We start from the raw sequence: 26,984 nt of genomic DNA on the forward strand, positions 1-26,984 counted from the left end.
GGATAAATTTTGTGAACAAGAAATTTCTGAAGAACAATGGGATGAAATATGGTCTTCACCTCCCTTTAAAACTAATGTGACTGAAATAAGGTTGCAGTCCTTCAAATTGTAATTGTTTCGGTACCTGACTCCATAAAACTGGCTCATATGATTCCTCCTGTGACACCTAAATGCTGGAAAAAATGTGGCTTGTAGGGAGATTATCTACATTGTTGGGCCTTCTGCCACAGTTTACGAGGTTTTTGAAAGAAATATTAAAAAGAATACACAATATCACCGATTATAGAATACACACCGTGACACATTGTTAAATGGAGAGATTTCTCCTGAGTATTTACCAAATGAAAAGGAAATGAAAAGGAAACTATCTCCTTTCTTCTGTTGGCTGCTAGGGCGCTGTGACTACAAGGTGGAAATGAGATAAACCTCCAGATATTAACCTATGGCATAAAAAACTTTGGTTACCATAGTCAAGATAACAGACATTACTTGATTGACATATAGCTGCTTTTTCCTCATCCACAGGGGAATCATGTAGTTCTCTGTTTTTCCCTACACAGAACAGAATGCAGGATAGGAAGTGACATACTCTAAAAGGAAGGTGTTCTTAACCATCCAATATAAAAACAAAAGGAATCATAAATGGTGGCACAGGAAAAGTATAACATGAAAAGGAAATATCAATTTATTCTGCAATTTTTTTAATGTTCATTCTTACAAAATGAGCCTTTTTAAAACAAAGGTATTACATCCTAATAACTTTTATCTCCTAAAATTTGTAACAGAAAAAATACAAGTCCAAAAATATTAGGCACTGCCATCACAGGAGTCCCTCACTTGCTTCACTCTGTTTCTCCAGTGACAAAAAGGTGCACATTTTTGGAAGACTGGAGCATCTGAGCAGCCCGCTCAACACCCACCACAGCAGCCAGCTTCTGGGCATCATATTTTGAATAAAGCACAGTACAGGTCAATGTTGCTTCTTCCCTACCATCTGCCAGTTTCATCATATTGCAGACCTCACTATAGAAATGTGGATAGGTTGGAAGTTCATAAAAAATAAGGTTTCTGATGCCTTTAATTGTGTACCTGTATCAGAAGAAAAAAACCCCCTCAAAACAGTTAATACATTGTGGCAAGAATTTTCCCCACAAAGCTGACCCTGGCTTATTAGCAAAAGAATAATTAACAGACATTCTCACATATTACTGTTTTATTGGTTTCCCATGCTAATACAATCCAGATCAAAGGTTTTCTGAATTTGTTAATGTTACTATTCTGTTACTGGATTTTAACTTTGTACCACTTTGCATTCTAAACCCCACCAGCTGTGTGTAGCTCTGCTTACTATACCTTATTCCTCATCTGAAGAAGTGTGCATCCACATGAAAGCTTACATTCTGAATAAAAGTTTGTTGGTCTTAAAGTGCTACTTGACTCCTGCTTTGTTCTAGGATGTATCAAGACTAACTGAAAGTGATATGATCACCATATTCCAGTACTTGAAGCGCTGCCATATAGAGGATGGTGCAGTTATTTTCTGTTGCCCCAGAAGGTCAGACCAGAACCAACGGGTCGAAATTAAATCGAGAGTTTTGGACTAAACATTAGGAATAACTTCCTGACAGAGCAGTTCCTCAGTAGAACAGGCTTCCTCAAGGAGGTCATGGGCTCTCCTTCCTTGGAGGCTTTTAAACAGAGGCTAGATTATGTGAATTTAGGGCAGATCATAAGAAGGAGAGCAGGAAGGGTTGCATCAGTGCTTGGTTCTTGTGGCCCTTTCTTACATGCCCAGAAAAATGCTGTTCGCAACTTTAGGGTCAGTCAGCAATTTTTCTCCAGGCCAATTTTGCCAGGGATCCTGAAGGGTTTTTGTCTGTCTGTGTTTGCCATCTTCAGGGCATGAAGCAGGGGTCACTGGGGATGTACATCTGTGTGCGGGAGGTATTTATGAATTTCCTGCACTGTGCAGGGGTTGGACTAGATGACCCTGGAGGTCCCTTCCAATTCTATTATTCTAATTATGCTGTATCACTACAAATTATTGGTTGTTGTACTACTTAAATATGCTAGGTGTTGCATAAAATGAACAGGTCCCTGCAAGCTCACAACCTAAAAAACTTATTAATTTTACTAGAACAAGTGTCGTGATGACTTCATATACCCCCTTTTCCATCAGGTCTTATCTGAAGGACAATCCAACTTACCTTTTATAAAAGTGGAAGCGTTCTGTGAAAATCAGAAACTGCTTTTCTCCCTTTAAGAAGAAGTGCCTTGCTTTGGAAATGCCTGATTTACTTGTGTATTCACAAATGTGCATACAACTCAAATCCTCTTTTTTGAAGTAATTCCGAAGACGTACATAGTCAAAATACGATGGGATGTAAATGAGGGTATGCGACATAACTGCATCTCGATACTCAGGCAAAACTTTGTCAATGAAAAAATGAAACCTGATTAAGAAAACACAGATAGAGTACTCAGTTCATGAAATTGGATACAAACAGGCAGGTGAATGGAACATCAATAATGTATTAAACAAAATTTCAAGTAAAATATTATTAAGGATCAATGCACTGGCCACTAGCCAAACCAGGATCTTCATGGAAAATTTATTGTATTACAGACATATACACAAAGTCTTCAACATCTGCCATTGTGTGGGAAAAGCTCTACATCGTCACCAGATATTCCTGGTAAGTGCTGGTATGAGCATGGTGACAATCCACTTAACGGCAGACATCAATGTGTTTAGATGCTCTAAATTAGTTACTTCTGCAGTGAAGAGCATATAACATAAAGGAACTGTTCTGATGGCCTCCACATGTCCTGAGTGAACAATATGTACTAATTATTCATGTTAGAGTCAGCTCTTCCTAGAGCCAACTCTGGAATCTGTTATCAGTGCTCAGAAACGCCGCCCAAGAGAACCTACTCCCCCCCACAACAAGTAATGGAAGCTGCCTTTGTTTCTGTAAAGGACAAAGAATGGTGTAATAGCAGTTGCAAGCCTTTTAAGATTCCTCCTCTTTGACCCTGCAGTGGGTTAATCTCTATTCTTGTAAGGTGGAGTTGACAGCTGCAGTAAATTAAGCCTGAGGTAGCCTAATAGGCAGAGTGGAAGCCGGAGTTCCCAAGCCCTCAGGGTGGGAGTAGAATTTGGGGAAGAGGAATCATTTTTAGTTGCAGTTGGTGCCAGGGAGATATCTGCAATCTGTTTCATTTTGTTGTTGAAAACAACCCTCTCCTCAGAAGCCAGAGCAAGGAATCTGCTAACGGCTTGGAATTGTTACAGTGGTAACTATTGTGGATGACTGACCAAGAGAGAGATCTTGGGGTCGTGGTAGATAACTTACTAAAAATGTCAAGACAGTGTGCGTTTGCAATAAAAAAGGCCAACACCATGCTGGGAATTATTAGGAAGGGAATTGAAAACAAATCAGCCAGTATCATAATGCCCCGGTATAAATCAATGGTGCGGTCTCATTTGGAGTACTTTGTGCAATTCTGGTCACCACACCTCAAAAAGGATATTATAGCACTGGAAAAAGGGCAGAAAAGGGCAACTAGAATGATTAAAGGTTTGGAACACTTTCCCTATGAAGAAAGGTTAAAACGCTTGGGGCTCTTTAGCTTGGAGAAACGTCGACTGCGGGGTGACATGATAGAGGTTTACAAGATTATGCATGGGATGGAGAAAGTAGAGAAAGAAGTCCTTTTCTTCCTTTCTCACAATACAATAACTAGTGGGCATTCAATGAAATTGCTGAGCAGTCAGGTTGAAACGGATAAAAGGAAGTACTTCTTCACCCAAAGGGTGATTAACATGTGGAATTCACTGCTACAGGAGGTAGTGGCAGCTACAAGCATAGCCAGCTTTAAAAGGGGATTGGATAAAAATATGGAGCTATTGGCATTAAAGTTGTGAGAAAAAAAAAGGTAAAGGTAGTCCCCTGTGCAAGCAACAGTCGTTTTCGACTCTGGGGTGACGCTGCTTTCACAACGTTTTCATGGCAGACTTTTTACGGGGTGGTTTGCCATTGCCTTCCCCAGTCATCTACACTTTCCCTCCAGCAAGCTGAGTACTCATTTTACTGACCTCGGAAGGATGGAAGGCTGAGTCAACCTGGAGCCGGCTACCTGAACCAGCTTTTGCTGGGATCGAACTCAGGTTGTGAGCAGAGGGCTCCGACTGCAGTTCTGCAGCTTTACCACTCTGCATCATGGGGCTTTTATTAAAGTTGTGAGCTACTGCATAAATTAGTGTGCTCTGGAATCATCCTTCCTGAGCTAAGACAAAAATGTGTGAGCTGGAGGCTAAAAATCTGTGAGCTAGCTCATACTAACTAAGCTTAGAGGGAACACTGGTTCACACATGTCCAACTTGACTGCAGGATCAAGTGATGACCAGCAGGTTTGAATGAGCCATCACAGATGTAGCTTTCTTATCTCCTCACCAAAGACACATCTTTTCAATGACTGCTAACACATTAAGCAGCAAGTCATCAGAATGATGTATGTGCCACTGCTAAGTAATCATCATCAACTCTCATACATCTGGGACTGGGAAAACTGTTTCTAGAATATGATTTTCAGACCAACTTTCTACAATGCCACCAATTTAAAACACTGTCCATTACACAAAGATGTGAATTCTGCCCATATGGAAACTGAAAGTCAAAAAAGGCTCAGAGAGGAAAACAAGAAAGATTTCTATGACATATCAAAAGCAAATGATTCAGGAACACACAGAGATCATGTTGAATGATGCAATGCGAAAGCGATGAATGGAAGCTTTAATTTAAGCTTTAAACATATCCTTTTTCAAGTACACGACACTCTGCTGAATGCAGAATTTGAAGTTGTCAGGGAAGCATAGGATAAATGGCTTGGTGCCCCATTACCTTGCATCGATTATGGAAACAGAATTTTCAGCTTCTAGTTTCCGAAAAACATGAGGAAGCTGCACGACAACATGACTGATGGAACCAACCAAGGGTACATTCCTTACTGCTACCTGTAGGAAACAATTGAAACAGTGAAATGAAAACATCAGACAGTTTACAACTGTCATCAGCTCTTGATTAAAAACAGAAGAGTTGCCTGGTAGGACCAGATCTGATCAGTCTAATTTAGTCCAGAAATTTATTTCACATGGCCACTAGATGCCCTAGAAACAGATAAATCATGCTAGCCCCATGGTATCTGCTATTTAGGGACATATTACTTGTGAACATGGAAGTTTCATCACAGTTAATGATGGGCTTACTGATCTAGCTTCCACATCTAACCCTTTTAAAAGCTAATTAAGGTAGTGGCTATGACTTATCTTTTTAAATGTTAGTTCACAATTTAATTAAGAGATGCATGAAGACAGAACTTGCTTTTTGGCTGTGAAGTCTACTGCCAACTGAATTCTGGCTTGCTATCTGCTATTCTTGTGAAGGAAATTTCTTTGCACTCTCTCTTTACCTCTGTCATGTTCCTACTTGATTGATTTTTCCAAGTGAATGAGACTGATCATTTCAGAAAATGAATTTGGTATCTAAACCTGTCCAGATTTCCGCTAAATTTTTTTAATTAGCACACAGATTTGGAAAGTGACCATTTTCCCCCCTACTGTAGTCTGACCTAGCCAGTTAAGTTTACTCCTTTTTCCTCACAGTCTTGTTTCTTTTGTTGCATGATGTTTAGACTGAAAGTGTGTATGGACAGGTACTTGTTTTGATCGTATTCCTGGGGACGCTAGAATAGTTAGGTGCTTTTATAAAGTGTTGAGTACCTTGGGAATCAATACACCTAATGTGCAAAATATAAATCTTTAAAATAAAACAAACAAAAGATGAAGATATGTAGGACATGAACCTGCACTGCATCCCAAATTCCTGGGAGAAAGGTGGACTCAAATATTTTAAGTAAATAAATCCAGTGACTCTAGCATGCACACATATAGCTGGAGAAACACAGGACTGTGCATCACTTTCATAGTGGGAAAATACATGTGTCACATCCAAATCATTCCGTCATGCTAACACAAACAGTACCGTTCGCATTTACAGTTTCTAAAAACACGGAAAACTGCTTTATGTAAATTACTGATGGATAACAAAAATGCTGTTTTCCTCTCTCCTTTTTCTTTTGGCTTACTTAAGGGATTAAATTTTGTACATTCTTGAGGTAGTGGTTGGACTTTCTGGGTATATCTGGTTGACTCATGTAAACTACTTCAAGGTTTATAAGAAGAGCAGAAATGTGCACATTTAAAATATATTTGAACTAATCATTACATTATTCATTTTGATTTTTTAAAGCCTACCAACAGTTCTGAATCAATAAACCATTTAAGGAGGTTTCAGTATTCCTATACCAGCTCCCAGTTTCCCTGAAAATCAACTTTTGAGGAATTGGTGGAAGTGGCAGACCAAAGTCACACCCCCACCCTCGTTCTCTGAAGTGGTCCGTCAGTGGCAAAAGAAGACATAAGTAATGACTACTGGAACTGCCTACAGTGAGCTTAGTGGGAAACTTCAACAAACATTTTGAGATGGGAAGATTTAGCATGCTCATAAGTCTAAGTATTTTGAATAGTGCAAAGTCAACAAACCTCCTTCAGTTCTACAAAAAAGTTATTAGCATGTCCACAAACTAACCTGTCCCCGGTAATTCCAGCAGTGCTTATTGAAGATAGAGTTGATCTGTGGATCCTGAAGGGCTCCAAACAGCAGCGTCTGCCGATAATACTTGGACCAGTTATTCAGACTGAACATTCTCACCCTTGAGAAATCCACCCCATGAGATTCCAAAGGCAACAGGTTAATGTGAGCCAGAAGGTGCTGTGAATGTATTGAAGAAAATATGTGCATTTTTCAGCTTGTAGAAAAAGGAAACTAAGGGGTGGGGGGAGACCGAAATAAGTTCACAATTGGATGGCCTGAATATATACTGACCCTAAAAGGTAGAGGTAGTCCCCTGTGCAAGCACCAGTCATTTCCGACTCTGGGGTGACATTGCTTTCACATTTTCACAGCAGACTTCTTACGGGGGGGTTTGCCATTGCCTTCCCCAGTCATCTACACTTTCCCCCCAGCAAACTGGGTACTCATTTTACCAACCTCAGAAGGATGACCCTACCTCCATCTTTTTAACTGGGTTAAACTTGTACCTTTGACAGTTGCTAGGAAGTTTTAGTTACTTCTCGGAACTCACTTCTGAAAATCTCACATTACAACATCTGAGAGCCAGTATCCATCTATCAGAATAGGATGCGGTAGTACTAGGATTTATAGCTATATTGCCTTATTACAACTGCACTTTGGACAAACCAATGTTATCCTTAGAAAGCTTAAAAATAAAGTATCTAGCCGGTTCTACTACTAATAAAACAGTACTGACCAAACAAATCATAAGTGATGTTCATATTACCTTCTGAATTCTTTATGTTTTTCCAATCATCTTGCGCCCCTTTATATGTATGCAAATATGCAGGGCTGGCTTACCCTCCAGGCAAACTAGGCGGTTGCCTAGGGCGCTGAGAGGCCAGGGGCACCAAATTGTGCTCCCCCCTTCCGATGCCCAAGACAACCAGCTAGTTTGCCTCCCCCCTGCTACTGCTGCTGCGGCCGCCAGCAGCCCCCTCTGGCCCACTGCTGCTGCCGCGCTACAACTAAAACTGCGCCCTACCAGCTTCTCCCAGCCCGCGCCTGCGCATTTCGTTAAAAGATGGATGGAGGGAGCGAAAGGAGGTGGAGATACCTCCTCTATCCATCTTTTAACGAAAAGTGCAGGCACGGGCTGGGAAAAGCTGGTAGGGCTCTGTTTTAGTCACGGCAAGCTTGGGGAGGGGAGGGGCCTCAGCAGGGTATAATGCCATAGAGCCCACCCTTCAAAGCAGCGGAGCGCGGTGGCAGTGTTGGGGTGGATGGAGCATGCCGGGGGGAACAGTGGTGGCGGGGGCGAGCGGTGTGCCAGGGGACAGAGACAGGGGGTGAATGGAGCATGCCAGGTAGGCGCCGGGGGGGGGGGGGGTGTTGAGCAGAGCATGCCTGCCTAGGGTGCTATTCGCCCTAGAGCCAGCATTGCAAATACGTTACTGCATATTGGAAACCTTCCCTACCATTTTTGGAAAGATAAACCTGCATGGGTTAGTCTGCTTCTGTTGTTCCCACATCTTCTGTTTCGGAGTTTATACTCCTTAGAGGCAAAGACCTGTCTGTCTTTTCCTATGGAACCTTGTAACTTACCATATATTAATGAGAAATCTTGCCCTCAGAAGATGGCTCAGTTGCTATTTTTGTTTCTCAATACCTAAAAACAGTGACTGAGAACCTTCATCTTGAAGAATACATCAATTCGGGGGGGGGGGGGAACCCACACCAAAACCGTAGTAACATGCAGGTTTACCTGTTAGTTCAAATCAAACTGTTATAGTTTTTGAAGCTAAGATCTATTTCCTGTTTGTTGTATTGTACACGTAGTTAACCATATTCACAAAATGAAATGCCAAGAAAAAGGAATAGTCATTACCAAAACATGCTCCCAATTTTGCATCAGACAAATGTCAGCTTCATCGATTATAAGCATTTCTATTGACGAAAGGAAATCATAGTCTCTCTTCTTTTCCCCCTCAGCTCCAATAACAGTCCTTAGGCCAAGGGGAGAGGCAATGATGACATCAGATGAATAAAATGGTGCATACAGTCGCATACTCTTCTGAAGAACTGCAACACCTGCCCCAGACACACAGGAACACCATTACATTATCAATTTGTTATCTAACCACAACATTTCTCTGCTTCTGTACCCTGGAAGACTTTATTATCTCCCCCCAACATTTTACACATGGGTACTCCTTAGTTCTACTAAGTTGGATAAAAATTACTTTCATTCCTAACCAGTTCCATTTACTCAACAAATGTGTATGAGATGTCTTTCTACATCAAGGTTATTTAGCCACACACAACTGCAGAATCAATAAAGCAGCCAGTTACTAGATACCATCAAAAGCCTATGCCTACCCTGCCCAATCCTATCCCTTAAATGACGGCTTATTTTCCCCTGCACTTGGTAACCAGCTGTCAATTCAGCATGGAGAGAACCAGTCATTTCTAGCATCCAGCTATGTGGTATGAAAAACATGCCCCAGCTGGTTACAGAGGCATGGTGAAGTTTGCTTTACTTCTTGTCTAGATGCTACATGAGTAGCCTCCTATGGAAGTTGCATGGATCTCTAGTTAGCTGCTAAATAAACGACCATCACTAAAGCCACCTATGTATGCCCACTCTTGATTTCTTCACATCTCTCTAATTAGACATATAGTACTCAAAGCAGCAACAATATGCTTTCTTAGAGAGCTGAAGGATAAGTAATAAATCAGTTTGATGCTGACAACGAACTATGCTTGCTGGGCTCCCACAGTATGATAGCACTCTGGAACTAGCGCACCCGCATGCCAACTTATCTTACTATCTATATAATGACTGCATAACAACAGACTGTCAATCCTTCTAAAAGAGTACAACCTGAAGGATGTAGCTGACCTGTGACTAGACTAACAGCTCTGATTTCATCTGTAAAAATAACACAAGGCCTGAATGTACCATGATGTTTTTGCAACATTAATGAAGCATTGGCCTGTAATTTAAATGATCCACAGCTAAATTTGCATTCGTTTCTAATAGGAAAAATTTCAACAGAAACTGAGCTACTGGTATAATTCCTTCAAGCTTAAAATATGAACATTCAGCACTAAAATAATTTGACCCCAAAACATGTGTTTTAAATTCCTATTGTGGGGAAGAAGTTAAGACTAAACTAGACGAGATGCTAAGAAATTCATGATCAGATATTCCAACTCTTTTTAAAAGGGGAAAAGTTGCTGTGATGGCCTTTGATTTGGACTGGGATCTTTTTGCAGGACAAGCACAATTATAACCTGTTCCGAGTTGCTGTGCATGCAACTGCACCCCATCCCAATCTCTCCCCAACACTAGAAAAAAAAAAAAGCTGAAGTCTTTTTTCCCTTTCCGAGATAAAAAACGTTACATGGAAACTGTGAGCACACCTGTTGCAATCTGCAGAAAGGGAAGAATTAAGCCCCTTCTCTCCATCCCCCCACCCCTCCAAATCCTGATTTGCATCCCCATGCTGCTGTTTCCCATTTAAAAAGTTCATTCAAGAATTCTGCAGCATCATAACTAAAAAGGCTCTTGAATTTTATTAAAATTAAGGATTTTGCCATAGTTTTTTAAAAAATGGATTCCATTAAAAATGGCATATAGCAAAGTATAGTCTATTTTACTGCAGTGCTTATGAGGCAATGGGATATCCCAGAAATGAAGTTTTGCAATGCTGGTCACTGTAGCCAAGGGAATCCCTCAGCTGGTTTCAGTAAGGCTTGTAAGCACATAAGACATGCTTTGACCTCAAAGAGAATCCTTTGGTAAACTGACTTGACTTAAAATGAAGACAGTCAGTAGTGATAATGAAGCAATGCTTGCCTCCCACTGCTTGTTACCCACCGCCTTTCACAACACAATACCTTCAAGTAATACTAACTCTGAAGACTGCCTTTTCATAGCAGGAGTTCCAGGCATCAAGCCAAAGGCAAATTCTCTGCATAACACGCTGACAAAGCAGCATGAAATTGCAATTTCTGAAATAGTCTTGACATTTTCTGCTCAGTGAACATTCAGAATCCCTGCACCTTTCTTGTACACATGAGAGCTCTGTTGGAAATTACAGGCATTCTAGTAACAGTTATCATTTGGCAAAACACTGAGGGCTCACAGTATGTTTTTGGCAGTCATTCCCCTATCTCCACCCCAGATAAATGGCTACAGGGCAAACCAATTGTCTTAGTACTACAATCTAATTTAATTTTATTTTCTTATACCACCTCCAGGATAATTTTGAGATATTACTTGAACAGATGTATCTTGGGATCAACAATTCCAGAATAACAATCAGAATCACCACCCAATGCATTCAACAATGTTTATTCAAATGACAACCTGCAGTATTCTACTGCATAATGTACGTCAAGGTTTGGCAACTACACTTGAACACATAAAGTTGCCTTAGTTCTCTGGTTTATCCAGCACATTATGGTCCATTTTGACTGACAGAGTGTCTCAGGTAGAGAAGGATCTTTCCCATGTGATACTAGGCATTTCAAAGTCTGAACCTTCTGCATGTCACAGATGTGGTCTACCACTAAGCTATGGCCTCTCCCATTCACTACCCAGTTCTCCAGCTACCTGTCAGGTTGAGCCTGCCACGTTCATATGCATTAAATGTTAAGTTTTGCTATTTGCTTGCTTGCATGTAACCTTTCTGATATTTCAAGTGTGCGCAGGAGGGGGGAATGGTGGACAGAGACCTCGTTATAAGTATCATTGCTACAGTGAGCTAGCTTATCTGGTAGTTATAGTAACAGGACCATCTGACCTGGCAGGTGGGAGGCCAAAGAAGATTCCTCATACCTTCCTGTACTGACTTTTGTGAGAACCAATGGATCACGGGAGTAGGTGTGGATTTTGCCTGTGTTTTTTTTGGATGTCTACAATTGTACGTATTTGGTCATTCCCAGCAATGGCTTTCTAGCATGTCTACTCTTGCATTGAACTCTTAATAAGTCCAAACTATAACTTTATATGCATGGATTCCTGGAGTCAGTAATTGGAAGAACCTTACATTACCTTTAATTCTTTCCACCATTCACCCCATCTTTGCCTAATAAGTAGTTGGGCTATGGGAGAGGCAAGTTAGCTAAAAAGGGACAGAGCCAAATGAAACTGGAATGTGCCACAGAGTCCTTTATATCATAGCAGAAGACTTTAGAGCAGGTTTTCACTTTGTGTAGGGCTGTCGCTGACACTCTTATTTTTGCTTTTGACCTCTGAGATGCTAGGGCACAACCCAACTTCACACACACTATCAGGACCAACTGGATCAAAGGCCATGTAAGCCAGAGCCCCATACTCCACTTATGACTCTTTGGAGGCACACAGGAATTTCTGATGCACTCTATGTACTTTTCTCCTATTGTCTGTCGAGTGGCTGGACAGGACTGGTGAAAAGGGGGAGCATATACCCTGCCCTTCTCCTTCTGGTGGTAGTGGAAAGTGCCATCAAGTCACAGATGACTTATGGCAACCCTGTAGGCCAGGGGTGTCAAAGTCATTTGTTATGAGGGCTGGATCTGACATAAATGAGACCTTGTCAGGCCGGGCCATGCATGTACCTATTTAAGATTAGGTAGTAAAGATATAAACTTTATAAAGGACACCATCACAATTAAAGATTTTTTTAAAAAAAAATTAAAACATGCTTAAAACATTAGCACTCATTGGTCTTAAAGGTGCTTCCTTTGTATTTCTCCTATGGGATCCAGGGAACTGGGTAAAGGACGCTCTGGCTCTTTCCTTCCTTCCCCCAGGGGACCAAGAAGGGAAGGAACCTCAGCCAATGAAAGGAAAAGAGGCTTGACTCAGTAGCTCTGCTGGGCGATTGAGAGAGCCTGGCAAAGCAAGCTATTCCTCACCCCTTCCTCCCCCAGGGAGGAGCCTCAGCAAATGGGGAAAATAGAGTCTTTGCTCTGTAGCTCCTGTGTGATTGAGCAAGCCTTGCAAAGCAAGCTGTTATGCAGAAGGAAACAAGAGAGGGAGAAGCAAGCAGATGACAACCAATTGCTCAAGGGTCTGATAAGAGCCGTCCAGGGGCCTGATATGGCCCCCTGGCCACACGTTTGACACCTCTGCTGTAGGGTTTTAAAAAGGTGGTTTGCAATCTCCTGCCTCCGCATCACAGTCCTAGTATTCCTTGGAGATCTCCCATCCAAACAGTAGCCAGGATGGACCCTGCTTAGTTTCCAAGATCTGACTAGCCTGGGCTATTCTCTTCCTGCCCCTATGTAAAGTAGCTCACAGCTAGAATTTGTAGCTCTCTAGGGCCATACATACAAAGCAACCATATCCCAAGTCAAACCATCTAATTCAGTATTGCTGACTGTGGCCTTAGGCAAAGAAAGGACTTTCTCAACATCGAGGCCTGAGATCTGTTCATTAGCAAGATCAAATATGAAACCAGGATCTTCTATATGCGAAGTGCATCTCTGCCACTGAGCTGCAGCCCCTCCCCACTGAAGTACAGTGGCTGTGAGGTTACAGTACATCCATTGAAACTCTAGGACAGATTTAGGATTAGATTGCAACCGTATGAAGGGCTGTCTCCCCTAGACTGAATCTGTAACCCAAAATCAAAACTGTCTGAAAAACTGTCTATCCTGTACAATCTAACCCATGTTGGGCATTTGCCACAATGCTACAGTTATAACAGAGCACCGCATCAGCCCAGTTCAGACAGTTTTCCTGTGCTGTATGTATTCTTTTTAAAATGCAATTTATCTTTCAGATTGTCCAAACCTAAGGGGTTTGCACTACTGTAAACAGTTACAGAATCTTTAGACATAAAGAAAAAATATTCAGAAACTTAGTAAGTAGAAAGTAACATCAAAATAGATCACATTGTTTGCTGCACCAGGCATGGATGCATAGTATATACTGGATGCATAATATATGTTTATGTGGAGGAATACATATATAGGATCGGCACATGGCTTGAACAACCCCAACCCAAGCAAACAGTTTGAACATTACATCATATATTTTTAAAACCACATCACGTCACATCCTCCACACAGGCCTGTAGCCAGAGATGATGATGATGATATGGGGGCTTTGTGGGGGCCTGAGGACCCATAACTCAGCAGAGCAGGCAGGAAGGGCAAGAGGCAGCCATGGCAGGTTTTCATTCTCTCGCAGCCAATTTCAAAGCCCGCTGCGAGAGCAGGAAGAACTGGCCTGCCACTGCTGGGGAAGGAGCTTCTCCTACCCCCGCCCCTCAGTTGGCAAGGGCCCAGGAGCAGCGGTGGTAGCATGGTTTGCCTGTGCAGGCGCAATGCTTGGAGGGGGTGCTGGTGTGGTCCGCAGGTAGGGAGTCCTGGGTGCTGGAGGAGGCTCCCATCCAGGCCCTCCACCTGCTAGGGGATTGGCTGCTTTGTAGCGAGGGTCCCTCTCTCCCTCCCTCCCAGGGTCTGGTACAGATTAGAGGCAAACCCCCAATTATTGAACGTTGCCCAGTCCCCCCACCCTGCCCAACTCCCCTGGTGTGCCCCCTGAAAAACTTGAAAGTTTCCCAACATTTTAAATCCTGGCTACGAGCCTGACTAGTAGTTGGACTACCACAGACCTGGGAGACCCATGCTCACATCTCCATTCAGCCAAAATGCCACTCACTCTCCGACTAATCCACCTTAAAGGGTTAGGAGGACAAAATTTGTGGGAAGGGGTGAGAACCATACAGGATGTTCTTGGAAGACTTGGCAGGACAAAAATTGGACACAAACAAACCCAGGTACAGAATTTTCAATACCTATCCTGAAGTGGTCATCAATGTTTCCAGCAAAAACAGCTTCATAGTCTTCTGGCCTTTTCAGATTTGGAGGTTTCTCATCTGGAGCTGAACCAAACTCCCCCTTAAATCGCTTTTTGTTACTCACATCGATTTTCTTTTTACTTGCAGATTCAAGGAGGCTGATGAAAACTTGCACCACACATAAAGCAGACTCACGGAAGGGCACCACTATCAGCACCTATACAGAGAGAAGAAAAATGCAAACAGAATTCCATTTTGTGCAGGAAGTTCTCACCAAAAGAAAGGAAGAAAATTCCAGCACAGAAAGTTGGTTACACTGCAAATATTTTGGTTTCATTTTTAGAAAACTGCCATTAACGCCACACAGTTGTGAAAGAAGCCACTACTATACCCTTCAGCTAGCTTTAGCTGACTGGACATCCCCAACAAAATTCAGAACACTACCCATGGGGCTTCTGGGTGACCAGCTCTCTAGGCCACAACTCCTCAGACATTATCATTGTTAATTCTAGTTTGTAGCCGAGTATTACTAAGAACCTCTACACGTTTTATAATTTTATTGATTTTAACTACAAAAAGAAGAAGCAGGAGCAAAAATACATAAAAGGGGGAAAAGGGCATGTACAGAGTGGGGAAAACAGAAACAAAGAAAAATACAAATATATCAATTATAATTCTACCTCCAAATAAAACACCCAATTCGTTCTACCTGCAAGTACGAAGTTCTCCATATATTTTACCATTCTTGTCTTTCATTATAATTTTTTTTTAACTAAACTATTACTAACGGTATAAGTCTAAACAATTCTTCTTCAACACAAATAAGTATGAAAAATTCAAAGCCATCTCGACACAAGATTGGCTGATTTAGCTTAACCATGTTAAGAGCACAGACTAATTTGTTAGCTTGACAATATCCTTATTAAAATAAGCACATAAAATCATATCTTTATCCTTAACAAGTTAAAAAAATACAACATAATAATTTGTCTCTCTCAGTATAAGCAATTTCTCCAGAGAAGCATATTAAAAACAAATCTGCCAGATTACAAAATAATTGTGCTGTCTGCCTTTTTAACAATTAATCCAACTCTTATATCAGTATGAGCCATTTCTCCAAACAAACTTACTAAGAATAAATCTGCCATATAAGAATAAATGTGTTGTCTGCCCTCTTTACCATTCATCCAAACTATCTATTTATCTAACATTTTAACGACACCCTTCCATCCTTAGGATCTCCCTTGGCCTTTTAAGAACACATGTCAATTCTTATTAATAATTTCATATTTATTTACCCACAAAGAAAACCAGAACTCAGGAATCTCCTTCTTCCCAGGAAAATTTTTAAATCTTAATTTTAGCTGCTTAACTTAGTCATATTAAAAATACAAATTCATTTATTGGTTCAACAATATCATCAGTAGGCATAAAAGACATATATCTTTATCTATTAGATGCAAACCAAATTGAAAAATAATTATGTTATCTGCCTAAGTATATAGCCCAAAAATCCCACCTAGTCTTTTAAATTCATATATGAGTTTTACTATAAGTTCCATATCCAATTGCTCACCAAGTTACAATTTGATTACGTTATCTATCTTAAAAATTTAAAAACTTTTTGATCCCTTTTGCTTCTATATCCATATTACGCAAAAAACCCGCCCAACTTGATATAACCCAGACATCACACTTTGCCTTTTAAAATCACGCATGTCAGTTCTTATTGAGAGTTCCATATCCAACTATCCACAGAGAGGGAAAAAGTTCAAGAGTCCTTCTTCCTGAAAGATTTCCACATCTTCAATTTGTTGGCTGGGATGCACCTTCTCTTCTCAATGTGGCCACCTGTCTTGGTAATGAGGAGAAGAATTCTGCGCCATTTGTTCCTCTCAGCAGGACTTCACTCAATCTTGATTCCCAGTCTTGTTTTATAACTGCGCCATAAAGATCCATTTTGGTTTTCTTTTGTTTGTTTCGGAATGGATCACTTTCCCATTCTGATTCTGCAGACGTCGCCAGAATCTCTTTAGCACTCAGCTCATGTAGAGTTGAAAGTTCGCTAGCTTTCAACGTAAAAGCTCCCATTTGCTTTCTAATCAACTGCATTAATGAACCAAGATCCTGTTTCAGAGAAGTAATATTCCATAATATATCTTTTTTATAAGACATTTTGCTTGGCAGTGCCATTTTTTTGTCAGCAAACTCAGTCTCTTAATCCAAGTTGAAAAGTAGTTTAAAGATCCTGTTAGATCGTCATTCCAAGTCAGCTCCAGCTGAGATTTCAATTACAGTTGGATGACAGAGACAAATCTCTCTAAAATATATCTCTTATGTTCAGACCATATTGCAGCCAAATAATAGTCTTTTTAACGTACGTCTAATTATAATCCGGGTTGATTTAAGTATTATATTCAGTCCAATTCAAGTTGTTATCAATACTTAAAATTGCTCTTTGACTTTTCGAGGCCTCATTCGCAGGGTAAGTAGGCGTATAGTCAACCTCTATTCCTTTCTTTGAGCGGCCCGCTCGTTGTTATGTAAAACGACCCATTAGCCAGTGGTATTGAAAGCTCACTTACTTGCAGAGTAGAATTGCCATGTTTTGAGTAGAGAAGCGATACAACAAAAGCTTACTGAAAGGAGTGAAAGAAAGCACCTTTTTCTGCTGAATCAGCTATCATGGCGGCGAAGCCTTGGGACATGCAAGAAGAACAGGAGCAGCTGCTGCTGTACCCCTAACTTCCTGCAAAAGTCCCATGCCGAAGGAAAACCCCTCCAGGGTCTTCCTGTGGAGGCACCACGTCTGTGGCACCCCTCCAGCCACCTGATTCAAAGGTGCCGCAGGAGGACAATCTGCGGACACTCCTGATATCAGGGTGACGTAACCCGGAAACCTACTAACCTCTACAATGAGACATAGACAATTGACAAAAAGGACACAGGTCCAGAAAAAGATTTAGATCTCTAAGGAGCAGGCTGCATAAAGACAAGAAGAGATGTCAACATCTGTGAGTGAAATCATACAACCTTCATTTGTATACCAATACAGAACCCAGATAGCTTGGTTATCTATAGTGTTTGGCCAAGCAATACGCCAAGGATCTTCAATCCAAAACCAACATGTCATAGCTGAATGGTTTTTATATTTCCACCCTTTATAAGGTCATTTTCATTTTATTTAGTTTATATATTTAGTTTATACCAAGATACTTAAGTTTTGCAGAAAGATTATAATGACTCTACATTAAGTAAACCTTCTCACCTTTGGTCTTGTGAGTCCCTGGTCCCTGAATCCATCATCCTCAACACCCTGTTTTTGGTCCCTTCGTTTGGCATTGTTGCTGAGCACCTGAGCATTTGCCTTCAGGATGTGGTTCATGGCATGCAAACAATAAACACGACGAATTTCTTCACCATTCCTTAAAGCAGTCCTCTCTGGGTAGAACAAGTCCTTGTATGAATTCATAATGCAGAAGAGTTCCTTTTGCAGTGGGGTAAATGGCTCATTTTCTAATTTAGGTTGTTTGGAAAGGAACGGGCTGTTCACTTTTGACCAGGTGGTTTCTAAAAGCCTGTGCAAATGAAGGTGTTTCACACTGACTTCTTTAACAGGCTTAATAATTCCAAACTTCTCCAAGGTGCAAGAAAACATTAACTGACCCAGCACTGGCCACTAAAAGAGAAAAATGCAGTAAAACTAAATGCACTATGACTTCTATTTCCTGACACAATTGCTATTAAGATTTTTACTTCTCATCTTTTGCCAAATAAGATGATATTGGATTTATACCCCGCCCTTCACTCTGAATCTCAGAGTCTCAGAGTGGCTCACAATCTCCTTTATTTTCCGCCCCCACAACAAACACCCTGTGAGGTAGGTGGTGCTGAGAGAGCTCTCACAGAAGCTGCCATTTCAAGGACAACTCTGTCAGAGCTATGGTTGACCAAAGGCCATTCCAGCAGGTGCAAGTGGAAGAGTGGGGAATCAAACCTGGTTCTCTCAGATAAGAGTCTGTGCACTTAACCACTACACCAAACTGGCTCTAAGTGCCCTAGATTGCACAGAACAGTCATAGAAATGTTTCAAGACTGAACAGATTCACAAAACCTGAAATTTTCCCCAAAAATATTACAACAAATTTATTATTCAAATCAGTATAATAATTACCTTGGCCTGGCTGGTAGATTTGGAACATGCCAGAATTTTATCTACATCTTTTTTGTTTAGTTCTTCATCCATGTGATGTTTAAAAGGATCTGTGGAAAGAGACAAAAGTATATTTTATTTATTTGGAAAAATGCACATGCTGTCCCTCCAGAGAACTGCTTGAGAAGGTTCACAAGATAAAAACAATATAATAAGATCATAAAAATTATAATAAGAATTATTTTAAAAACAAGCAAGGAGCGTAAAAATAGTATCCATAAAACAGTTTTTGGACCATAAGAACAGCTAAGGAAGACAGAACTCCACAGCTGAAAGCCTGAATAAAAAGACAGCTTGTGACCTGGCACCTAAAAGTAGCAGGCAAGCTACAAAGTGTAAGGCATTCCAAGTGAGGTGAAATCAGTGAAAAAGCCTGGCCTTTGATTACCACCAACGTTACCTCTGCAGGTGGAAACACCAAGAGTGGTGTTTTGGAAGAGCATCTTTACTAGCAGGCAAGACAGTAAAAATGGAATTAAATCTCTGTTCTGAAACATCTGAGGAGGCTAATTAGTAGGGAAGGATTAGCCCACTGTAGAAACAATTACTTCTTATAGCATGCCAAAGGTCCTAAGAATGAAATCCAGAAGAGCAAAAACAAAACAGTATTTTCCTATTCAACTACATGTTACAAAAAGCATTTCAACATTCTTAAAGGAACAACAGAACTTGGTTACAAGTGGGTAGGTGTTGGTCTGATGCAATAAATAGAACAATGTTTGAATCCAGTGGCACCTTTAAGACCAACAAAGTTTTATTCTGGGTATAAGCTTTCATGTTCATGTGCACTACTTCAGATATGCACACAAAAGCTTTTAAGTTTGTTCAACAACTGTAGCACTAATGCTGTATAGGACAAGATGTGTGTGCTGGTGGTGAAATGGGAAAAAAGTGCAAAACCACTCATTATGTTGAGAGTGACTTCCTTCTTAGCCCAGAGTAGCTTATCTATTAATGGATTTTTCTTCCTGCTGCTCAAACCACAGAAATTTGATTACCTCACAAACACACATTATGATCTCTTCCCCTCCTACTGTTTGAATGATAAGTAAATAAATATTCAGTTTGCCTATTTAGAACATTTCTATGCCCTCTCACCAGGAAACCTGCAGCATGAACCACCTGGGCAAGCATTATAGCATGAAGCAAGTGTAACTGGAGTGCACTCTTCTCAGTTGTTACTTGAACTCTTAATTTTATACCACTGCTGATCAAGCATCTTGTTGCAATTGATACAAGCAGCTGAAAAATGGGAAGGCTCACACAGAGGCAGAATCAGTGCTCTTTCCACAGTGCAGAAACTCTTTTTCTGAAGCAACCTCTGGAAGAAATGCAAGACATGCCTTGACCAGACAGAGGGTTTTTTTCTTGGGATAACTGAATTGTAATTCAAATAGAGTACATATGAATCAAGACTCAGTTTTAAACCCAGCAAACAAAATGCAATCTACCATACTGTGATCTGAAAGGTGTTTGACAACCCACCCTTGTGTGCAGTCCCCAAGCATGCTTTAAAAAGGAGGCTGATATCATCTTAACTGGGCTGCCACATATACATCAAATGGACTGTGGTTTACTTTGTGAATCTCAGGCTATGCAAACTTGGCATAAATGTTTACACACAACCTACTTAAGAAACAAACAGGCAGAGTTACCTTTTGCAGCTTCTGTAGAAGAACAGCCTTCTTTCTGGTCTACGCTCTCTTCTTCTATAAAATTAGTTTCCAGGCTAAACTCAGATTCATGTTTTTCATCTGTGAATTCTTCATCTTTTAGGTTACTAGAAATATCTGCACCTCCAGGTTCTTCCTGACTAGGTTTCTGCACTGCTGCATCTTTATCTACGACAAATCCAGAAGAAAAAGAGTAATGAGTTGTATGTTTCTGCAGGGCTTTTTTAGTAGAAAAGGCCCAGCAGGAACTCATTTGCATATTAGGCCACACACCCCTAATGTCACTATTGTTTGACATAGCGCTTTCTGTAGAAAAAGTCCAGCAGGAATTCATTAGCATATTAGGCCACACCCCCTGACACCAAGCCAGCCGGAACTGTGTTCCTGCTCAAAAGAAGCCCTGTGTTTCTGCCAATTCACTCTTAGGTTCTACAAAACACTGGGCACAATAGGCTTTTATACCACAAATACCCAACAACAAGAACAGGACCCCACAAAAATATGAAAACTCTGGAATAATCAATGCAATTACTGGCAATAATAGCTACTACATGCCATAAAACCATGAACAAGGACTAATAATCCATAATCAAACCAAAATGTGATATGAACACAACAATTACCTGATTCTTGGTCAGAAACATCTCCATCACTATCTTCATCCCCTGTTTCTTCCTCATTATGGAACTCTTCAGTGTCAATTTCTATTGGATCCTCAACACTTCCTTCTTCAGAGTTATCCTCATCTTCTTCCTCATTGTCTGAACATGGAGCAGCTTTTAATGTGGCCAGTAACTTGTGATACACAGAGACCTGTTCTGAATCACTCTCTGCATCACTTTCTGAGCCAGACGGTTCAGAATTGTCAGACTAAAAATGGAAAAGAAAAGTCTCATTTCACAAAATGCCTCATACCAAGTCAGACCATTGGCACACTTAACTTGCTGTTCTTTCCAGCCAGACTCCCAACCAATGTTCCGTCAAAGCTGCAGAGTCTTGTGAGAAAAAAATCTAATTTGTGAGCTACTGCTATTAAAGGTGTGAGCTACTGTCATTGAATTTGTGAGCTACTGCACTCTGGGGTCATCCTTCCTGAGCCAAGACAAAAATGTATGAGCTGGAGGCTAAAAATCTGTGAGCTAGATCACATCAACTCAGCTTAGAGGGAACACTGCTCCCAACCCGAGAGCTTGCTACCTGAGATAACTGTAACTGATGGAGGCAGGATTTGAACCACGTACCTAAAGCTTTCAAACCACTGACTAATCCAATTTCCACTTTAACACTGCTTTCTTTACACTGTTTTTGGCAAAAACAATCCATTGATAAAGTACCTGTTTTAGTCTCATAATCAGAAGACACAAGCAGAAAATTTGTGAGAACTTGCCAGGGACAATCATTTTCCATTGCCACTGCTTCCTCTTTCCCGTCTCTGAAAGCTCCCATAGCATTTCCCCTTTTTCTACTTCCTTCCGTCCTTCTTTTCCAATCATAAGCCAACCTATCTTTATCTCTCTCCCCAACTTGTCTCCTTCCTTCCCTAACCCTGGTAGCATCTGTGCCATTCTACCCACCTGGCTGGCCAGACCCAGCTGTATTGTAGGGAACCCACAAAGACTTGCGGGAGCACCTCACCTTCCTCTGTATCCATCTCCCCACAATATTTCCTGTTTTCTTCCTCCTGGTAGCTCCTATATCCTCACATTTCCCAGCTTCCTATTCTCCTTCACACCCTGCCAACCACACTTACATCTCTGGTTCTATCTTCAGCTATGTTTATTTACTTCATTTATACCCTGCGTTTTTCTACAAAGGTGACTCAAATCGGCATATATTATTCTCCTCTCTTCCATGTTATCCCCACAACAACCCTGGAAGGTAGGTTAGGCTAAGAGTGTGTGATTGGCCCAAGGTCACCATGTGAGTTTCCAAAGCACAGGGAGAATTCAAACCAGGGTCTCTCAGATCCTAGTCTGAAATTCTATCCACTCCACCACACTGGCTTTTGTGGAATGACTGCTTTTGAACAGTAGCATACAAATCAAAAATACACTGCTCCAAGTGCAACGAAAGACAATTTAGTAATAGCTGGTCATTTGTTTATAAATATACAACATACAAATCCCAAATATAAAGTATGGACTATGGTAGGTCAATCCAGTACACAATTTCAAATCTTCCTCAGGTCCAAGGATAAATAAAAAGGTAAAGGTAGTCCCCTGTGCAAGTACCCAATCATTACTGATCCATGGGGTGATGTCACATCATGATGTTTTCTTGGCAGACTTTTTTGGGGTGGTTTGCCATTGCCTTCCCCAGTCATCTACACTTTACCCTCAGCAAGCTGTGTAATTTTACTGACCTTGAAAGAATGGAAGGCCGAGTCAACCTTGAACCAGGTACCTGAACCCAGCTTCCGCTGGTATTGAACTCGGTTCATGAGCAGAGCTTGGACTGCAGTACTACAGCTTACCACTCTGTGCCATGGGGCTCCTCCAAGGAGGAATAGGATGAATTAAAAAAAAAAATAACACAACAACACTTGTAGCCCTGTTTGTTGCTATCACTTTGAAGTGGGACCAAACTGGACTCCAAAGAGTTTACAATCTTTGGCTACTGGTGAATGTTTACGGTGATTCCCACATAAATACAAGTTCTTGCAAAAAAAAAAAGGCCCCATTCCAAAAACAGATAACAATTATTAAGATTGTAAGCTCTTTGGAGTCCAGTTTGGACCCACTTCAAAGTGATAGCAACAAACAGGACTATGGGAAATTTTAAAGCCATAGAAAAACAATTCCCCCCATCCTCTTTTTTTTGGGGGGGGGGGGGAATTAAAACGTGGGGAATTAAAATATATGCAATAATTACTATCCTATCAAACCTAAACTAACTTTACTGCTTTAACAACAAAAACCACACCATTTGTAAGTTATTAGACATATAAAGCTGCAAAATTTGACATATTTATGGAATTTAAAAGTGATAAATGCCTTAGTTTTCTACAAGCACCAAGCTTGGTGAAAAGACTAAGGAAGAAAACAACGCAAAAAAGCGTTGGGAACCATTATATGCTTGGCTTGAAACTTCTGAATGACTTTTTAACTATCGACATCCAATGTTAATTGCTGTTTTTGACTACCATATACATGGATATCAAGACCCAACTTAGATATATCTAATCTAGAGAACACAGCACGAATATTAACTTCTACCCCAAATGTGCTTTGAAACTATTTGAATCTGAACTTATTGGTATATTGATAAGCAGAATGTAACATTTATAATTTTTATCTTTATTTTTGTTCATACTTCTTTTGCGTATTATTTGTTTCTTTCTTTTTATGAAACTTAATAAAAAGTCTTATACCAGTTTTCTACAAGCAAAACCCAAGCAGGCTTACATTAGAATTAGCCAGATCCAGTGCAAAGGTGTTTCCTATTCACTTGCAAATAAATATCAAAAGCGATATGAAGACAGAAATACTCTCTTACCAGTTTACAAATCTGAGTTGGTTCCTCTTTCGCAGAAACCCTAAAAGGAAATTGTTTATATTAATTCATTGTTACCATCCAATGGACAGTTTGAAGAGCATTGGGCATGAAAACTCTCAACAGCAACCACAAAACAAAATCAGTGCCTGGGGGCAGTTTTGGAGGGCATGTATGCTAATAAACTAAAGCTGAACCTGACAAGACAGAAGTGCTACTGAAAGTCTGATCCAGGATTTAAGGTCTCACTCATTCCGGATGAGGTTCCCTCCTCCCTTGAAGGAACAGGTCTGTAATCTGGGGAAGCTCATGGGCCTGGGCTTCCAGCTGAATAAGCAAGCGGCAGTTCTGCCAAAAATGCCTTTTACCAGCTTTGACTGGTTAGCCAGCTGAAGCCTTTCCTGGGTAGAAAAGATCTGGCTACTATAGGGCATGCTCTTGTTACACAGATCAGATTACTTCAATATGTTTTATGTGGGACTGCTTTTTAAAAGTGTTTGGAAACTTCAACTGGTACAGAACATTAAAGCCAGATGTTGACTGGAGTGGGTTGTAGGAACCATATCACTCCAGTCTTGGCCCATCTGCACTGGCTTCCAGATTGTGGGCACAATTCAGGATACTTGTCTTGACCTTCAAAGCCCTTTGCAGATTGGGATCAACATACCTGAAGGACCATCTACTCCCTTATGAACCTGCCCGAATGCTATGGCAATCTTTGGAAGCCCTGATTTAGGTGCCCCTGCCTTCTGAAATCAGGCAGGTGGCAACCTGGGAAACAGCCTACTTGGCACCAAAACTCTGGAGCCCTCTCTCCAGAGGGATTCATCTGCCCCCTTCTGTTGACCTCTTCCACCAGCAGGTAAAAACTTTTTTTTGTTTCATTTGGCATTCCCTCAATTATCCCTCCTTCCTAACCAATTTTTTTTAAAAAAAATGTATTTTAACTTTTTAAAGTTTGTTTTTAAATTTTTATTATGGTGCATGTTTGGGGAGGGGAGTTGATTGCATTTGTTTTAAGATATGATTTTAAAAGGCAGATCATGAGGAGGGCAGTGGGAGGTACTTGTGATTTTCCTGCATTGTGTAGGGGGTTGGACTAGATGACCTTGGAGATGCCTTCCAACTCTATGATTCTACCTATGTTTTCAATTGTTAGCTACCTCAGAGGCCCTTGTAAAGGGCAGAAATGTGTGATACAATGTTGTAAACAAATAAAACATAAAGCATCTTTTAACCATTGAAGAGGGTCCTGTCATAAGTAGATGTTACTAGACACCAGAACTCCTGACAGCCTGGTTTGAGTCTTCCTGACAGAAAACTGTGCCTTAAACTCGGAAAAAAAGAAGCGAATATCATTAAAATGCAGTGTGAACATATGAAGCTGCCTTACACTGAATCAGACTTTTGGTCCATCAAAGTCAGTATTATCTTCTTAGACTGGCAGCGGCTCTGGAGATGTCAGGGATTGAACCTGGGGACCTTCTGCTTCCCAAGCAGATGCTCTACCACTGAGCCACCATCCTTCCCCAGTGCGCATGTGGATATATACCAGTTAACTCTTACAGAGCAATCACTTGCAAAGTTACTTCAAGCTAAACCTACTGGTTTCAATAGTAACTCTTAGCACTATTATACTATACTATTAAACACACTTCTCAATAAACAGAGATGAGAAGGAATTTTAGCGCACAGAAAATCCTTGAGTCGCTCCTTCCCAAGCCATTCAAACAATACAGCTAAAAGTATCTTGCGGATCCTATCCGCAAACAGCGGCTTTGGGCAAAGCATCCCCGAGGGAATTCGTCCAAGAGAGATGCCACGGCGAATCCGTAACAGGTAATGCCCCCCCAAAGAGACGTCTTCGGCTCTCAGCGGCAAACAGACCTTTCAACAGGAGGACTCAGAAGCCCTTAGAAGCCCTCACCGGTCATAGAAAGGATGCTCCTCCCCGAAATCCTTGAGATGCTTCTTTTGCTTCTTACTCAAATTGCTGATCAGCTGCTGGCGTTGTTGTCGACCTTTCCTCTTCCCCATGTTGCCCTTTCTTCCCAGACCCACGTGAAATCTCACTCCCGCGGCTTTACGATCGGAAGCTCCCTCTTTTCTCTGTTTTACGACACAGGGCGGGGTTTTTACGCTGTTCCTGGGAGAAAGGAAGAGGTTCTGACGACTACGCCTGTTGCATAGCGTCGTGTCGTAAACACGGCTACTTTGATATTGCATAGGTTTATTAGCTGTACAATCTTTCATTTCCCTCCCAAATATGATCTTAAAACAATAACTACCATTATAGACTAGGATTAAAATGCGTTTTTTTATAAAGGTTATATGGAGAAATCCTTCTGCTTTTATACCTGTTGCTGCGGAGAGTATCTATTATCCAAGTTGAATACTTTAAATGAATAGTCAGGAGAAATAACCAATCAGGAGAAAAAAATCCTACATATATTTACTCGTCAGAACCTGTTTGATCTCAGTGGGATTTACTTTGACTAAATATGCACAGGATCTGGTTTTAATAAGACACAGAGAGATGGAAAGAGGCAGTGTGGTACAATGATTAACAGTGCAATCCTATGCAGAGTTTCTCCAGTCTAAGTCCATGTCGGTCAATGAGTTTACACTGGAGTTAAGAAACTCAACTTCACATCCCTGCTCGGTGGCTGATTTAGCGCCAATCTCACTTTATGCCTAACCAACTGAGAAGACTTCTAACTATCTCAATTGTTATAATATCGCGATGTTACAGTAAATTCTTGCAGGGCTTTTTTCTAGAAAAAGTCCTGCAGAACTCATTTGCATATTAGGTCACACCCCCTGATGCCAAGCCAGCTGGAACTGCGTTCCTGCTTAAAAAAAACCCCTGACACTTGAATCTCTTCACTGGCACTTTGGATGTGGGATGGGATGGAAATAATACTTCATATTTCTAGACAATAGTGTAGAAGGCGAGCGAGTGTTGATTATCATCCTTTATTTATGTAACATTTATTTATGTAACATTTTGAGATTTCTTTTGTTACTTTCAAGTGGCTGTGATCAAACATTAAATAATTAAATTACAGAAGACATTCAACAAGCCTTATCCATCTTTATTCATAAGTACCTGAAAGTGAGCTGTGACATAATTAAATGTTGCTAGTCTTTAAGGTGCAACTGAAAAATTGTT

At 40.9% G+C, this 26,984-nt stretch overlaps 1 protein-coding gene across 1 annotated transcript; it reads right to left on the minus strand.

Annotated features, from left to right (window-relative positions):
- Positions 1 to 662: 662 nt before the first annotated feature.
- Positions 663 to 25,952, minus strand: UTP25 (UTP25 small subunit processome component). Its single transcript, XM_060247339.1, has 12 exons — positions 25,740 to 25,952; positions 23,816 to 23,855; positions 20,944 to 21,190; positions 20,303 to 20,488; positions 18,609 to 18,697; positions 17,703 to 18,113; positions 14,432 to 14,651; positions 8,524 to 8,726; positions 6,651 to 6,833; positions 4,905 to 5,017; positions 2,208 to 2,453; positions 663 to 1,089 (listed from the first exon to the last, which is right to left on the minus strand). The coding sequence occupies exons 1-12, from the start codon at positions 25,847 to 25,849 to the stop codon at positions 843 to 845; spliced, it is 2,295 nt and encodes a 764-aa protein (XP_060103322.1). The 5' UTR covers positions 25,850 to 25,952; the 3' UTR covers positions 663 to 842.
- Positions 25,953 to 26,984: the final 1,032 nt, after the last annotated feature.

The sequence above is a fragment of the Heteronotia binoei genome, chromosome 1, assembly GCF_032191835.1.
Source record: "Heteronotia binoei isolate CCM8104 ecotype False Entrance Well chromosome 1, APGP_CSIRO_Hbin_v1, whole genome shotgun sequence".
Classification (NCBI taxonomy): Eukaryota; Metazoa; Chordata; class Lepidosauria; order Squamata; family Gekkonidae; genus Heteronotia; species Heteronotia binoei.